The sequence below is a fragment of the Carcharodon carcharias genome, chromosome 3 (genome assembly GCF_017639515.1).
Source record: "Carcharodon carcharias isolate sCarCar2 chromosome 3, sCarCar2.pri, whole genome shotgun sequence".
Taxonomy (NCBI): Eukaryota; Metazoa; Chordata; class Chondrichthyes; order Lamniformes; family Lamnidae; genus Carcharodon; species Carcharodon carcharias.
In genome coordinates, this window is record NC_054469.1 from 54,353,879 (window position 1) to 54,372,187 (window position 18,309).

Sequence of the window (18,309 nt, forward strand, 5' to 3'; positions counted from 1 at the left end):
TTGGGATTTTCCCTACTTTTACCAGCCAGAGCTTTCTCATATCCCCTCTTTGTTCTCCTAACTGCTTTCTTAAGCTCCACCCTGCACTTTCTGTACTCTACTAATGCCTCTGCTGATTTGTTCCCCTTGTACCTGCTAAAAGCCTCTACTGCTTCTCATCGTGTCCTGAATATCTCTGGTCATCCATGGTTCTTGGGCTTGTTACTCCTTCCTATCACCCTAGAGGGAACATGTTGAGCCTGTACCCTCCCCCATTTCTTTTTTGAACGCCCCCCCCCGCCATTGCTCTTCTGTACATTTCCCCACAAGTAGCTGTTCCCAGTTTACCTTGGCCAGATCCTGCCTTATTTTACTAAAATCCGCTCTTCCCCAAATCCAAAACATTTTGTTGCAACTTGTCTATTTCTTTGTCCATAACAAGCTTAAATTGTACCATGTTGTGGTTGCTATCGCTAAAATGTTCCCCCACCACCACCTGTCTGGCTTCATTCCCCAGAATTAGGCCCAGCACTGTGCCGTCCCTTGTTGGACCCTCTACATATTGACCTAACAAGTTCTCCTGTACACATTCCAAAAAATCCACTCCATCCAAGCCTTTAACACTCTGTCTATCCCAATTAATGTTGGGAAAGTTGAAATCGCCTAATTTAGTTACCCTGTTGTTAGTGTTTTTACATACCTCTGCAAATTGTGCACATATTTGGTCCTTAATTTCCCGCTGACTATCTGGGGGTCTATAATAAACACCTAACAATGTGGCTGCCCCTTTTTTATTCCTAAGCTCTACCCACAAAGCTTCATTCGATGCCCCCTCCAAGATATCATCTCTCCTTACTGAAGTAACTGACTCCTTAACTAATAATGCAATGCCTCCTCCTCTTTTACCCTCTCCCCTGCCTCACCTGAAGATTCTATAACCCGGAATGTTGAACTGCCAATCCTGCCCCTCCCTCAACCTCATCTCTGTGATGGCTGCGATATCACACTTGGTGCTCGAGTTTTTCTTTAAACTTTAAAGATCTCTATGGAGATCATAACACTAATTTTATCTGTAACTTAAGGTAGGTGACTTTTGGATGGTGTTACATATTGAAAAAAAAAATGCTGTGGAATTTCCTGCTGCCAAGTAATGATAATCTACAAAAACAATCACTCTTTTGACAAATTGTTAACCTTGCAATACTGCATTACGCTGCCAGTTAAAGCTTGATTTAAAAAAATCAACACTCAGGATATTTACTTACATTGCATCAGTTCCATTTTAAAACCAAAGAAAACTTGTCACTAATTTCTTGAAAGACAAAACTTTAAGTGCAATTTTACACTTACATGTCCCAGGGTAGGTCCTCTTGGCATTATTGTAGCTTTATTAATGGGCATAGCATTTTTTGTGAAATGTGCTACTATAGCATGTCCTGATTCATGGTATGCTGTGATTGTTTTGTTTTTCAAATCAATCTCAATGCTCCTGCGTTCTGGCCCTATTAGCAGCAGACAACAGTCAAATGTAAATAGAACATTTTCAAATAAGATGCAATTTGAACAAAGGCCTTACAATATCAGATTTTTTTAAAGTCAGATATTCAACCATCTTAATCCACACACAACCAGAAAAATCAGTTTCGCCATTATTACTATTAAATTGAGTTGTAAATTCCCTGCGTAATTTTGATCAAAATACATCAACAACAAATTTTAGAGTTTAATTCCTGATTTACCCCAGAAAAGAAAAAGTGAACTTTTGTGAATCACAAATTTTACTATACAGATCTCTTAACTCAAACTAAACTCGAGTCCTTTTAGTTCATTGCTATAGGGTATTGGAATCTCATTTCCAAATACTCCAATATGTTTCAGAAACTACCAAAAAGAGACAGTACAATACAAAAATCAAGATGCAAGCTGACTCCCTACAGGGCGAGTACTCAGCCTTAGGCAGCAGAGAAAAGGAAAGGAGCTAAAAATGTTATGGGCAATGGTTGATAATGACTTTAAAGGGTTATTTCTATACTTAAATATCTGAATAACTTCCTAAAAATGGTGTATAGATGTGCATGTCTGACTTATTAATATTCTTTTTCTAGGGGTACTTCAGAATGGCTTCTCACTTCAACACCTGATTACCAGGAATTTCCTATAGCCTCCAGCTTAGCTAATTGAAGATTTGCTGGAAAGCTCCAATATAAATGAGTGAGAGAGAAGATGCATCTCAGTGCCTGCTCATCCTAAAACATTCTGCCAGATAAATGACAATGCATGGATTAAATGACTAAGTTTATGTTATAAACACCCCCTAAAAATTTATACAAGTGGTTTCTCCAAGAAGCATTATTCTACATAATATATACAGGAATTTACGTAAACTGATGATTTCCATTAACATTCATGTGACAGATGCAGTTGACTTTAGAAAAAAAAACAGAAAATGCAAGTTTGTCCACCTAGTTCAATAATAAGACAAATGCAAAAAACAGTTCTTAAACACAGAAGTAGCCAATTAACATGAACTGCAAAACAAAAAATTTTCCAAGCCTTTATCCTGAATTTTCTTTCCTCTATAGTAGTAGCTTGGAACTTCAAAATGCAGAAACTTTACAGATAGCGCTATTAAAGCTATTAGAAAGTCAAAACTCAAATAGCTAGTTAGAACATACCCATAAGGATTTTGTCCTTGGCAAATTCCAAGTCTTTCATTGTAACTTGATCTTTTTCATCAACAGCTGCTTTTAGGGCAGCCTGGTTGACCAGATTCTCCAGTTCTGCCCCCGAGAAACCCACTGTGCCTCTAGCTATTATTTCTGCATCAATTGCTACAAAAAAAAACTGAGAGTCAAATCACACAGAAAATAGGTTTGCAATAATTACCTTTGTTAAGGAGTAGCTGCAGCTTACCTGGATCAACTTTAACTTTGCCAAGATACCACTTAAGAATCTCTATTCGCCCTCTTATATCTGGTCGAGGAACTGTAACTTGCATGTCAAATCTACCTGGACGGACAAGGGCACTATGGAGGAAGGATACACAAGAAACCCAGCGTTAACTTAAAATGTGTCCAAACTTGGGACATTTTCCTATTGCATAACTGTTGTACTCTAACATCAGTGTTGCTAAAAAATACAGTTGAGTTTGTCAAAATTACTTCAAGACTATCAATCTAAGCTTCGGTTTAAGTTTTATATTGACAACAATTCAACTGATGAACAATCAAATTGACGAGGTAGAATTACAAACATATTATTGAGTGATGCTGGAAGTAAAGACTATGTTACCACAATTGTCAAAACAATCCTGCACATTCTGTTGCTGAATATTTCAGACGGTTACTCCTTTTGCAAGTGAGTTTAACTCAAACAAAATCTCATTCAAACAACAATGACACCCATATGCCAAGATTTTCTTTCAAATAAAGCAGCAATAAAGTTATTTGCCATTTTCCTACAAACATATTACACTTTAAATTTAGAAACAACAATAACTCAAAGTTCAATCTACACTTACTTGTCCAATGCTTCGGGAAAGTTTGTAGCTCCTATTATAATGACACCTTCATTGGGCTTGAAACTGAAGAGAAAAATAAAACTTTACAGCACTAGCTATGAAGTGCTATTGTAATTGAAATGCAATTTTAAAATGTCAAGTAACCACCACTATTTTGCTTGTGGGTTTCTTCAAATCCTTATAAAGCACAAGTTATTTAGGGCTACAAAATGGAGTGCCATGTACGTAATTGCTCAAGTGTTCTTGCTTTAAAAAAATACACTTACATCACAATTTTACAGAGGCATATTCTGTCATCCAGCAGTTCAATGGTAATGTGTTAGTGTGATATTCTCTCACACTTCCAGGAAGGCTCCCCAAGTTTGATCATAAATGAAGTTTATTAATCCCAGCCAAGGTGACACTGAATGCCCTACAACCTCTCTCACTGGACTTTTGATAAAGTGGGAGAAACAAAAGCCAAATTTGTTTTTCCAAGATATGGTGGTCCCTGCTGGACATGTGCAAGGTCAGGCAAGAATAGGACTTGACTTGGCTGTGATGACCTTAAAAAAGCTGCAAAGCTTTACACTCCTTGTGCAAATTCGTGTAAACAATGGTCACATGGGCAAGGTATTCTCTACAACTAGTAATGCCCATTTAACCATGCCATTTCACCTCAAATTTTACTTTAGGCAGTGCGTTGGTCTCTTTTCTTACCCATCCATCTCTGCCAATAGCTGATTTATGGTCTGTCTAGAATAAGGATGCATGGGAGATTCAATTCTCTTGCCACCAACAGAATCCAGCTCATCAATAAAAATGACACAGGGTGCATTTGCTTTTGCCTCCCCTAAAATACAAACACAAAAGGGCAAGTTAAAACAAAAAGGAAATTAAAAAGTGTGACGATTCAACTACAAAATCTTCATTGTATAGACTGGGAAACATACTAAACAGATTCCTTATCCTACTAGCTCCAACACCAACAAACATTTCATCAAATTCTGATCCTGATGCATAATAGAATGGTACGTCCGCTTCGCCTGCGACAGCTCTTGCAAGGAGAGTTTTCCCATTTCCCGGGGGTCCAACTAAAAGAATACCTGAAATTAAACAGAATTGGGCATTTCAGGTTAAGTGGTACATTATGAATTAACAACAGTGAAATCAAAATTTTAAGCATGTGTGCTTGTACTAAACATCTTTTTAAAAACACTGCAGAATTAGAAGCATTAATCATGCACTAATTACATTCCTACTCAAGTTTAATTGTTACTTGTACAAATATTTCAAGACAGATCATTTGAAGCAATTCTCAAGTCAATAGATAGCAATTCTTATACACTCTTACAATTCTCAAAACCTCCATTTGAGCTTATTATACAATTAGAATATTAAAAAACCCAAGGACAAACAGCCCAAGATGCTCATGGTCATTAATGAGCAATGAACCACTCGGCTCCAGCCCTCAAAAGTCTTGGTCCAAATATGGACAAATAAAAGCTTAATTCCAGGTGAAAACAGAGTGACTTCAATTTACACCAAGGCAACATTTAACGGAGTGTGAAATCAAACAGCTCTAGTAAAGCTGGAGTCGATGGGAATTAGGGGGAAATTTTCACTGAATGGAGTAAGATCCAGCACAAACCAATCATCTCAACTGCAAGGCAGTGTCTTAGCACAACCATCTTCAGTTGCTTCAGCAATGACTTTCCCCCATCAGATCAGAAATGGGGTTGTACACTAGTGACTACAGTGTTCAGTTCCATTCCCAACTCAGATACTGAAGCAGTCAGTGGCCGCATCAGCAAGACCAGGACAATATTCAGGCTTGGACTAATAAATAGCAAGTAACATTCATGCAAGACAAATGCCAAGGAATAACCAGCTCCAAAAATCGAACTATCTCTTCTCTACATTTAACACTGTACATCACCCTCCCGCCAAACTAACATTTCAGGGGTCACCATTAACCACAAACTTAACTGGACCAACCACATAAATACCACGGTTCAAGAGATCAGAGGTTATTCTGTGGCAAATGACTCCCCATAGCCTGTCCACTATCTACAAGATGCAAGTCAGAGTGTGACAGCATAATCGCCACTTGTCTGGATGAATGCAACTCCAACAACACTCAAGAAGCTTGACACCATCCTGGACAAAGCAGCCTGCTTGATTAGCCCCCCACCATCCATGTGAATCATTCATTCTCTTACTCATTGGTACACCATGGCTGAGGCATCTACCATATAAAGGATGCACTGCAGCAACTTGCCAAGGCTTCTTCAAAACACCTTCCAAACCAACAACCTCCACCACCAAGAACAGGAGGCACAGGGAACACCACCATTTACAAACCATCTTCCAAGTAACACACCATACTGATATGAAAATATATCACCATTCCTTCAGTCATAGGCATGGGTCAAAATCCTGGAGCTCCATTCCTAACAGTACTGAGGCAATTGCTGCAACATACGGACTGCAGCGGTTCAAAACAGTGGCTCATCATCTTCTAAAGGGTAAGTAGGGTGGGTAAGAAATATTGGTCCCATGAATTGATAAAAAAATTCCTTCTAGTAGAAATTTCACTTAAACATAGCCGACGTTTTTTGGAATCAGCTGTAAAAAAAAAGTATTTAGACACTAGTGGTAGTAAAAACGCATTAATGAAGTTATAATTCCTAGCTACATACCTTTAGGCAGTTTGCCTCCTAATACAGTGAACTTCTGGGGATTTTTCAAAAATTCCACTACTTCTTGTAGCTCATGTTTCGCTTCCTCCACCTGAGATGAAGTTATAATAACAATATTTGCGAATGAATAATTTCAAATTCAATGCACTTAAGGGCAAGACAAGTGTTACCTACCCCTTTCACATGTTCAAAGGTTACATTTTTCATCTGAATTGGGTCCACCGCTGCATCCAGTCCTGATGTAGTACGAAATCGCACTGTTGGAAAGGCAGGTGTAAAATAAATACTTGATTTCTACAACCGTCCCTCTTAAAAACTCACTGAACCCAAGTGCAAAATAACCCAGAAACAATGATGCTTGAAGTTTAATTATATCACTGTTTTACCCACCATTCACGAAAATGAACTGAACAGTGCAAATAGAATAAATACAGTACATCGTTGATACAAATGCACATGTTAATATGATAGAAAGTGATGTAATGGCCCCTCCATAATCCTATCAGACAAAGCTTTCTAAAATGGAATTTAAAGTCCATACTAATTACAGATGAAAGGACCAACAACGTTCAGCTTAACTGATCTGCGCCAATTTGAATTTTTCAACAGAAAACAGGAAAGCTTTTAGTGTGGGTCAATATGCTTGGAGTTGGCTTTTAATCTACCTCACCGAGACATTCTGCTAAAGTTAACAGATATATTTTAGAAAAACATTGTAAGTTTAAATTACAAAATATTAATTAGTTTAGAATTTTTCCCGAATTTTTGATTGTAGTATATATTTTTAAATTTAGTTTAAAAAGTTCGAGTGCATACTCGCTACTTATATAGAAATGATTAATTTTAAATAGTGTAACAGGTTTTTGAGTATTCACAGGAAATTTCAGTTCCACCTGACCCAATGAATTAAATATTAAATACCAACATACTGTTTTCATCAGGAAACTAGGTAGACGCTTTTTAAGATAGAGGCAATATTATACAAACCATGCTGTGAATTCTCTCACCTTACAAATGTCACAAAAATTATGCATCCATACATCTAAATGCACACTTACTAGAACATCAACTTGAACTGCTAAAATGTTTTACAAGTAGGTGGTCAGAAAGTTGAAATGATGGGATAACATATAAATTATTGTCCCTTTCAACTATATACGGTTCAAAAGTACAACAGCAAAAAAAAAAGTCACTGAAAATTTACCAGATAAGAACGGAGTTCTGGATAGGCCATAAATCCCAAGCAAGAGGAGGAACAGAAGAACTAGCCTTGTTCTTCTTAAAGAGTCTGGGGGAAGCAAAGGAGCGGCATTAGTCATTACACAGGAGAGAGTTTCCTTAAGAATGCTAGAAAGTAAGGCAGCACAGTGCATTTGAGAACGCCACCATTCCACACATTTATACCATAAGGTTTTACACCTGCAGTTACCAATATAAGCTCTTTCAACTCACTGCATAAGTTTGTCAGTTCATTTTTTAAAACAAATCTACCATTCTGTATGGAAGTTGCACAATCTTTTACTTATTCCACCTTTTAAATTATCTTAAAATTTTTCTTTTTGGGCTTTTCCTCTTTGTTTTTAATATGCATATTTTGGTAAGCCCATTTTTCCAATTTACTATTCAAATTTACTCCATTTTTATTTCCCAGTCCTGGGCTTCACTAAACCATTCAAAAGGAAGTGAGGCACAAGTCAAGTCAAGTTCAGCAGAGTGAAGGGGTTACATGGCTCATGAACGGTGCACAATTGTGCTTAGAGGAGACTGGATACAGCAGAGCATAGTCTGTAAAAGTCAAACAGCTCTATTGAAGGAATAAACTTAAAAATAGTTCAATAAAGTGAAAAAGTTTTGGAGTGTTATGATCTGTTATGCCACAGTGGATGGTAAATGCTGAGCTGTTCAAATCCCAGAGGGAAACTTGAAACAACTGCCACAACTATTTTATAATTTGTATTTATTTTGACGTGCCTTGAATTCAGTAGTAATAAGAACATCAAGTCTTATAGGTTTCTTACAAAACTAAATTAATCCTTTATTAATAAAAATGATTTTAAGCACAAACATAGGTTTACAAATTATTACTATGATAACTCCAAGCTCCCCTAGCTAACCTAACTCCCAGTTACAACTCCATTAAGGCAACAGTAAACACAGATTTTAAAAGACCCAGGCAAAGTAACACGATACCCTGAACAGTCGAATTCAGAATGAGTTTTCGTCACTTCAGTTCATGTAGTCAACAATTTGAGGCTTAGAGGCTGGAAGCTTTTCACACTTGCTAGATCTTAGAATTCGTTCCCTTACACAGAAACTCATCTCCTTTATACAGATTTCTCCTTTTTTAATGTAAACCCCAATGTCCCAATATGGCTTTTCTACTTTTCTAATAATAAAAATTTTTCATAGTACCAATTTTATCAGTAAGCTTTGGGAAAAATAACACACTGTTTAGCTTCTTCTGGCTTAGTGTAACATTTCGCAACCTCTTTTGAAATTCAAACTAGTCTAATTTATTTAAAAATGCAAATGGTCCCTTTACATCTCACATACCAAAACTCCAACCATGTTTACCTATTAGCATTTCAAACCTCGCTTCTCTTCTGACACATCAAAGCCTTCAGACCAGCTGTCTTTAATTTAATTAAGCCCCCCACACACACTATTCCTATCTTACAATAAATTCCAATAACATTATGAAAATTATTATATTTTCCTGACAGGTCGAAGACCAAAAACAATGAATTGCTTGGAACAATTGCTCTGAGGTCATCCTCATCAAATGGACTTTGTCACAAAGATTAAGACCATCTGTGCAGCTGCATCTGCTACTTTCCACCTCTCTTCCAGCCTACTGGGCCAAACCTCTCCCAAAGATCACCCTGCCCTAACATTTTTCTCCAGTTTTTTTCCCCCATCATGCCCTCTCCAAGCTCACTTAATTCAAGGAATCCACCTCCTGCAAGTTCAACCCTATTCCCACTAAACTGCTGACCAGCAAACTTCCCTAACTTGTCCCCCATATTAGCTCTGATCTATCCTTGCACACACACCCTCCTCCAACTTCTCAACAACCTATAAAATCGCCCAAATGTACACTTACTTTAGCTAAACTGCTACTGAAACCTCAATGCGTTTGTTACTCTAAGCTTGTCTAGTCCTATGCCTATCTGGCTAAACCTCACATCCTGCGTAAGTTCAAGCTCATCCAAAGCTCTGCTGCCCACATTCTAACTCTCAAAATCCCATTCGTCCATCATCCCTGTGCTCGCTAACCTACATTGGTTGCCAGTCCAGAATTGTCTAGATTTTAAAATTCTTCAAACATGTCCATGGCTTCACCACTCCTCATCTTTAATCTGATTTTATTGCTCCACCATTGGCAGCTTCAAATGCCTAGACCCGAAGCTCTGGGGATCACTTCCTAAACAGTCCTTCATATTTAACTTTCGTTCCTCCTTTAAGATGCTCCTTAAAACATGCCACTGCTCCAATATTTCCTTACGTGGCTGTGTCAATCTTTGCTTGATAATACTTCTGTGAAGCACGTTGGGACATTTTACTACATTAACAGTGCTATATAAACACAAGCTGTGGTTGTTTGGATTGTGGTGGTCTCTGGTATTATCACATGGTTAGAATGAATCAACCAGCAACACTGCGCAAACTCTTGCACTCCTGTACATTTGTGATCTATTGCTCTCACGATAACATTTTTAAATGGTAAATAAAGATTTTCTTAAACATAGACGCACATTTGAAAAGTTACAGAAATATTCAATAAAGTCATTTGTGGCGGTTATGTTCCCATGAAACCTCGCAAAAGGCAAAATCGCGAATGACAAACATGCTTCACAAATGGAGTCAGATAGGTTCCAGGAATGTGATAGCAGCATTGGTTTGTGCAGTTACTATACAGCAAATTATGGTATGCAACAGGCAGGGGGAGCCTCTGAGCTCAATGTTGTAACAAAAGAATCCAACTACAGACTCATCTGCTCTTTTAACATCCAAGGCATGTATCAAAAATTTTTAAAGCGACAATCCTCATTTAAGAAAAACATGAATCACCTCAAAACTGGCAGACAAGCTTTTTACATAAAAAGACAAATAAATCAGTGAATATTTCCAAATTGAACAGAGCTGTTATTGCAGCTCTGGACCAAGAGCTTCGGACATTTCCAGGTTAATTCCTCTTCAGCTACACTTCAGCTACAACCATTCCAGGCCCTCCTCACTCTGTTGGAAAAGTGTTAAAAAAAGATTAAATGTCCACAACCTGGACTAATGGAAGGAATCCGCTTCCAAAGACTGATGTCATCTCTCCGCTGAAACGTGCAAAGGTCTCTGCTCCATCATAGCTAATGGAATAAATTTCATTTAGAATAAAGCGTCTTTAATGAGAGAGGGGCAAGAAAACGCAGATAAGCAAACAATTGCTCATGCAAAAGCTTTAGCGCGGGTAAGCGAAGATGCAAACAAGTCACAAAAGGCAGGACTTAACGGCACATACAAATTCGAAATGTTGTATTAAACACGTGCAATATAATGTTATCCTCTTTTTCTTCCCCTGCACAGTCACTGTATCTGTGACCCCTCTAATATTTTTTGTTAACAATGAATTCAGATTCTAGGCTCTCAATCAACAACTTTTCACCAAGAATATTCAGTTGCTCTGAAACTCTATCACACTAGAATGCACAGTAAAGCAATTCCTATCCACCCTTTTCCACCTGGCTGAACTTGCTCTTACCTAAATAATTGCTCTCAATTCCACTCACATCCTCGAAATAAATGGTGCCACAATGGGAACCCACATGGCTTCTAGCCAAATTTTTCTGTAGGGTATAAACACTCTCTGTTCCCATCATACTCAGGCACCCATCTAGTCTCCTTTTCCAATACATTGCTGGCTGTGCAGCCTATGTTATCTGCTCCAATCCTGAAAATGTTACTAATTATGTTTCCAATATTCACTCACCTTTCACCTACAGTCCATTTCAGATTCTTCACTCCCACCCTGGACTTTTCCCTCTTGCGCTAGACTTTTCATGAACATCTCTAACAAACCCACAACTCCCACAATTACTTGCAGTGTTAATTTCTAATGTAATTCTAAAGGCTTCATTCTGCTCTCTCAATTTCTCGGTTAGATTTGCCCTGATGACTATTTCATTGCCAGAGCTTCTGAAATGTCATTTTCCTCAGCCAAGACCACTTTGCAGTGGTCAACAGGACCCTTGATCACATTTGCTATGTGTTTGCCTTGACCTGCACATTGGAAGGTCATGGTCAAATAATATGCACTATATTCACACATGAAGAATGTCAACTGAATGTCTTTTTTTAAAATATAGCCTCAGTCAACACCCAACTATACCAAGGATGATATATCAGCAAGAAAGCAGGAAGGTGGGAAATAGTTACAAGTAGTGAAAAAAAAAGACCCTTATTGTTGTGTGATAAAAACTGTCTTGGCAAATGCTTTGTATTCACTTACCATTAGTCCTTTGTGTAAGAGCTTGTGCTTTTAGGAAGCCCTCTGCAAAACCAGTTTTAAATGCATCTTGATGCGCATCAGGAATATTTTTAGTTTTTATCAAGCTGTCCAAATTTTCAACCTCTCGACCTCGGTCCCTCAACAGAAGCCCCTAGAAATAAAAAAGTCAACTGTACTGTAGTTTTTTCGAAGAGGAGGTTATGTTTCAATTGGCAGGCTAATATCTCTGCTTACCTTCATAAATGAAGAAGGAGCGATACTTTCTGATTCAACTAAATGCTCAGATGCTGCTAGTCTCCTTGGTCTTGACCTCAGAGTTTTAAAGCCACGTATTTGCTCTTGGACTTTTAAAAAAAATTTACATTTTTTAAAAACGCTTCATTTCACTGATCATTTTAACGCAGGAATCAACAGTTAATATCTCTAATACATACTTGGGCACAGGTGGAGGTTGGAACAGAGTGTCTGTAGTGGCCTTGGGTGCTGTCGAGAAAGCTGAGATGCACGTAGCACATTGAAGATATTGCTTGAAAATCCTAGAAACAGAATTGACACTTAAATATACATAGTGGTGAACTACCAACACATTTATATTAAAACTTGTTGTTAGAAGTTAGGACACAGTTAGTCATTAAAAAATTTTAGGAAACAGACTTCAAGGATAAAAGATTTGTCCAACATCAATCCTCTGTCATTCTATACTTAGATTCTTATATCTAGGAGCATGGGCTCCACATGACGCATGTTTTTCACACTGCAGACAGAGATTAGCTACTGCTGCAGCTCTGCTTACAGAAAAAACATTTGCAAATACCCAGATGAGCCTATTGTTTCATTAGCCCTTCAACTCCATTTCAGGACCCTGTTCCTCTGACTAGCCTCTTATGCAAGCCCTCCTACATTCAATCCACCAATGGGGACTGTGCCTGCAGTCTAGTTCTCCCTCGATCAGTTTACCTTTTTTTTCTTGTTTTAAGGCCCACGACCAGGTTGCTGGTCTTGACACCTTTTTTTGGATCTGCATCCATTTCTTTTGATTGTTTTCTGTAAATGCTTTGGGACGTTTACCTTAATGTTTGCATTAATTGCACTATTTAAATAAAAGTTATTGCAATACGACAATGTGAGGATATTAACAAAATATGGAGCATACGAAATGTGTAAAATAACCTTAATTAAATTTCCGGGTCAAAAATATTGGTCAAAATGGGACCTGATGGAATTTTCAACTTTATTTTCTGGCAAAGGCTTTCCAATATAAAAAAAAATTATACCTGCACTGAATTCCTCATCTCACTTCTTCATTCAAAATATACATTCTCAAACAAAACACAAAACAAAATTTGTACATTCATTTAATAGCCATTAGATTGGCTAGAAACAAAGTAAATCTATTGAGGAATAATAATATAAATATTTTTGATTGCAAAACTTATTAAAAGTGAATGTTGTTTCTGCTGATCATACAATCAAATATACAACTCCCATCCTGATGCAAAATGGGTGAATTAAGTTTAATGATGCTTTGATCCAAGTGTCAGTTTTATCAATGGCCTGAAACATAAATATACTGGCATATACTTATATTTCTTACAAACATTACAGTTGGCTCTGCTTTTATGCATGGTGGTTATTATAGACATTTCTGAGACAGAGTTTCAAAGCTATTGTGCAACAGTAGTTTTCTGCATAACACCACAGCACGTTTCACTCGTTCGTAGTTCAATTTAGTCTGGGCATGAGGCACCGAAGGTGAACTTGACTCCTTAAACATGCCCAGATAAACCCTTAATTCACTGATCAGGATTCCGCTCCAAAAAGGATTTGTTTTATTGCATTTCTGCAAGGGGCTTAGAAGAAAGAATTCATTTTGACTAGTTTGTCTGTTTAACGCTTCAGGAAGTGACTTCAGACTTCAATATAATTATTCATAATAAAGCATTCAGCTGCTGGCTCATCACAAAATTAACTGACATGACCGATAATATTTCCTGAAGCAATGAAGCTTGATGGAATCTATACCATCTCCTATGGAAGCTACATTTGTGCATTGTGCAGTTAGGCACGCTTTAGCAAAATGACACCTATGGAATGTTGAGAGTATAGCTTCAGCTCTGATTAAACTTCCTTGTGCACCAGAATCTTGAGTTCAAGTAATTCATTAATTATGTAAAAGTGTACAAAACTTGGAAGCATTGTGGCTTGTGGCCTGTGAGGAGGATAGTGTAAAACAAAAAAAGACAGAAAGGTTGGTGGAATCGGCAGACAGGTGGCAGGTGAAATCCAGTGCAGAGAAATGTGAAGTAATTAATTTTGGTAGGAAAAACATGAAGACATACTAAAAAATAAAGGGTGCAATTCTAAAGGGGGTGCAGGAGCAGAGGACCTTAGTTGTATATGTACATAAGCCACTGAAGGTTGCAGGACAAGATGGATGGATGTTACTTCTTAATATTTTTGGGAAAATGGTGGTATTCTGTAAAGGTGGCTGCATGTGTGTGCATGATTTATTAAACTCGGGGGAAGGTTAGTAAAGCCAGCTGGTCTGTGGGAGCATGCATTTGTAATGCGAGGCTATGGTGAAGTTGAATGTACAAGTAAATAGGTTGGGTTTCAAAATTTAAATTGTAAGGTAAGTAGGAACGTGACTTTTCAGCTGGTAAATTTCAAAGGGAATTTAGAAGTGACAACAGACTTTTACAACTTAAAGGTTTTATAGGTAAACAAGGGAAGGTAATTAAATTTGATCTGAAAGTGGACGCAATAGCAAAAGATGAAAGATTTTTATATTTTGGGCAAGCTGAGTTCTAAGAAGTGCTTAGAACAATGAAGTTTAAGATGAAAGGGAAAAAGGACATTTAAGGAAAGATGCTGAGTTGAGATGTGTTGGCTGCATGGGGGAGATGTCCTGAGAAAAGTTATGAATTTGAAGGTGCCACCCAGTTTCAAGCCAGAGAAGTCTTTGCTTTCAGAAACTAGTCTGTTTCTGAACTTCCATCGGATTTCCACAGCAGAGTGGAAGAGCATGAGAAGTCATGTAGTATACTCTCTTAAAGTAGCAGTTTTTGCCTTGGATAATATTACTGGATTTTTATGGTTAAAATCTATAACAGAGCTGTTGCCAAGTAGGTTATGTCTGTTCCGACCAAGTGTGTTTTTTTTTGGGAAATGTTTTTTTAAAACTTGTAGAAACATAGAAACTAGGAGGAGTAAGCCATTCAGCCCTTCGAGCCTGGCTCTGCCATTCAATATGATCATGGCTGATCCTCTCCCTCAACATCATAATCCCGCTTTCTCTCCATACCTCTCAACACCCCTCATATCCAAAAAATTATCAATTTATTTCTTGAATATACTCAGTGACTTGGCCTCCACAGCCTTCTGTGGTACAGAATTCCGCAGGTTGACCACCTTCAGTGAAGACATTTTTCCTCATCTCAGTCCTAAATGGCCTGCCCCGTATCCTGAGACTGTGGCCCCTGGTGCTAGACTCCCCAACCAGGAGAAACGTCCTCCCTCATCTAGTCTGTCTAGCTCTGTTAGAATTTTATACATTTCAATCAGATCCCCTCTCATTCTTCTAAACTCTAGTGAATACAGGCCCAGTCAAACAATCTCTCCTCATACGTTAGTCCTGCCATTCTGAACCTTCACTACACTTGCTCTACGGCAGGTATATCCTCTCTTAATTAGGGAGACCAAAACTGCATGCAATACTCCAGGTGTGGTTTCATCAAGGCCTTGCAGTAAGACATCCCGATTTCTGAGCTCAAATCCTCTTGCAATGAAGGACAACATACCATTTGTCTTCCTAATTGCTTGCTGCTTAAGCTTTCTTTCTTGTTAATAAATCTTTTAATTTTAAAATCCTAAAAGTGTTACTGGGATTCTATGCTTCCGGGATCAATAGTTTTCCCCTAGTTTTCAAAATACAAAAAAAAGGTTTTAATCAGTAAGATTTGGCTTGCGCAGCAGATAACATTGCCTGCAGTCTTAACAACAGGTTGACAGAGTGATTAATAAAGCATACAGTGTCCTAGGCTTTATTAATAGGGGCACAGGGCATAAGAGCAAGGAGGTTATTTGAACATGTATAAGACACTAGTTCGGCCTCAGCTAGAGTATAGCGGGTGCCACACTTCAGGAAGGATGTGATGGCATTAGAGAGAGTGCAGGAAAGATTCACAAGAATAGTTCCAGGGATGAGCAACTTCACTTATGAAGATTGATTGGAAAAGGTGGGACTGTTTTCTTGGAGATAAGAAGGCAGAGAGAAGATCTGATAGAGGTATTCAAAATTATGAGGGATCTGGACAGAGTAGATAGAGAGAAAGGCAGGGGAATGGCACTTAGTGAACTGCTCATTCAGAGAGCCGGTGCAGACACAATGGGCTGAATGGCCCCCTTCTGCATTGCAAGAATTCTGTGTTAACTGAATAGTTGTTGTGGAATAACAATTCTTTTTACTGCCTTCCAAATGCTCACAGTGACCTTTATACAGGATACAAGCTCTTTTACAGTTTCCAGCATTTGCTTTTTTTTTTTAAATCCTTACACCCAATTCTTGCTTTTCAAAATGTATTGACAACCAATGAATCTGTTTGTGAAAGTAGTTAGTGTACTGGCTTTATGCTGCAATTTTACAAAGTTTTGCCAGTCAGGAATGCCCAACGGCAATTTGGGTTGTGAACTCAGCAGGATGATTTAATGGGTAGAAAAGCTGTTTGAGCCCACGCCACTGCCACAAAATTCCCCATGTAAGTTCTCAACAAGGTGAATCTCCAAGCTAATTCATGAAGTCTACCTTTCATTATCTATTGTGTTCTAGTTAATCCTATAAAAGGAGGACCATCTCATCCACCTCAACCAATTCCAATCTGAACAAGGTCCCATTCAAGATTAAGCTAGCATTCTTTCAGATGCTTGCTGAACTGTTGCATACTTACAGCACTTTGTTTTTAAACTTAGATCAACAGAACGTTTTCTTTTACAATTTAACTTAAAGAATTGAGGCACTCTCTTTCACAAGCAAGGAGCTATGTTCACAGCACAATATGCTTATACACAAAAAACATTTAAAATGCATGAGTGCCTTAATTATTCATGCTGTTACCAATGTTCAATTTTCAGTTAATTAGTAACAGGAAACAAAGCTGTAATCTTGTTGAATGGTGGAGCAGGCTCAGCGGGCCGAATGGCTGCTCCAGCTCTTATTTCTTACGTCAGAGTCAGAAGCTTACAGCAATTCAGAAATTCTATTACCTCTTAATTCTATTTTCCATTAGGGCAACCCCCTGTACTCTGAAGGATAACCAAGGGTCCACTGTATTTTATTAAAACACGATTAAGATTTAAATTTTATACAAAATGGAAACCGGATCAATTCAGATGTTTGACCTAAATTTAATACTAAGAATCAGCAGGAAATTTCAGTACACCACAAAGCTTTTGCTTACTTCTGAATATTTCACATCACCAGTCACATCTACATTGTGACAGACACATTACCTGCCTTCAATGAACACCACGCCTAATAAAAGTGTGGGCCCGGGGACAGAGCGAGAGGGAGCGTGGAGAGGAGGACCACCTCCTCCGGCCAGGATATGGAGTCCAGGCCCAGGCCCAGACTCTGGCTGTGGATCCTCATCTACAACAATTCAAAGTGGAGAGTCAGAAACAGAAATTCCAACAGCTGGTTCATGGCCTCACTGAGCTCTGCTGGGATAAGTGTATGGATCACGCAGGGCCCCCCAGCTTGACAGCAGAACAGAAACCTGCTTTGTGAACTGTGTGGGACATTTCAACATCACCAGCCAGTTCATCCTCAATCAACTGGACCAAACGCAGAAAAGATGTCATCAGAGAGCATGAGCAATTGCCCAAACAGGAGAGTACTATGGATCGGCAATACAAAGGATTTGCCTCAGCATATGGCACAGTGCAGACTGAGCACAGTGTGGGATGCACAGCATTGCCTACAATTGGGGCACAGCTCCACAGGACCTGCTATCCTGGGGTACTCTTAAAAGGACCTTAACTCAGGCAAACATGTCTTTGATACTGAGTTTTTCTATATGATTGTCATATCATCCAGAAATAAAGCACGGTGGCATTTTTCACAAAAAAAAAGACACCATACATTTTACCTAGCAGGGGTTCACTACAACAGGAAGTTTGATTTTTTTTCCAAACCCCATTGGTTACACAGCCAAGATTGACTCAGGATACAATGAATCTAGCTGCAGAATCTTCCAAGTAGGTCAATCATCACCCATTTTTCAGTGATCAGCAAAATAGAATGCCCTCTCAAGTCCAGGCTTCAAGATTACCAGTGAGATAAGATGAAAAGTGGCTTTAAGGTGAGGCTCCAAAAGAAAAAAATTGTTCCTCACCATGTTTATTTTCAAAGAAGGACTGTGATGAAATATGGGACTTCTGCCACTGTGACGACTGTTCAGGATTTGAGTCACTTGGAGATAAACATGGAAGCAATCTGTCTGCCAATTCAGCTAGTTGGCTGGTTTTCAAATCAGATAATCCAAATTCCCTTAGGTTAAGTGCAGGCTGCAAAAAAAAGTTCAAGAAATAAATAATGGAAATGTAGTACCTTTGCTTAACAAATACATTTT

The 18,309-nt window shown here is 38.4% G+C and overlaps 1 protein-coding gene across 2 annotated transcripts in view; it reads right to left on the reverse strand.

The window, feature by feature from the left end:
- The window catches only part of yme1l1b (YME1-like 1b), a 44,674-nt gene that overhangs the window by 11,264 nt on the left and 15,101 nt on the right, over positions 1-18,309 (reverse strand). For both annotated transcript variants that reach the window (XM_041184139.1, XM_041184138.1), the window contains 13 exons: positions 18,073-18,244; positions 12,115-12,216; positions 11,915-12,024; positions 11,681-11,831; positions 7,385-7,468; positions 6,355-6,437; positions 6,181-6,271; positions 4,432-4,584; positions 4,199-4,331; positions 3,500-3,562; positions 2,893-3,005; positions 2,655-2,810; positions 1,330-1,481 (listed from right to left, as the gene is read on the reverse strand). In XM_041184139.1, coding sequence (XP_041040073.1) covers positions 1,330-1,481; positions 2,655-2,810; positions 2,893-3,005; positions 3,500-3,562; positions 4,199-4,331; positions 4,432-4,584; positions 6,181-6,271; positions 6,355-6,437; positions 7,385-7,468; positions 11,681-11,831; positions 11,915-12,024; positions 12,115-12,216; positions 18,073-18,244 — 1,563 coding nt within the window. The remainder of the gene's footprint in view (positions 1-1,329; positions 1,482-2,654; positions 2,811-2,892; positions 3,006-3,499; positions 3,563-4,198; positions 4,332-4,431; positions 4,585-6,180; positions 6,272-6,354; positions 6,438-7,384; positions 7,469-11,680; positions 11,832-11,914; positions 12,025-12,114; positions 12,217-18,072; positions 18,245-18,309) is intronic.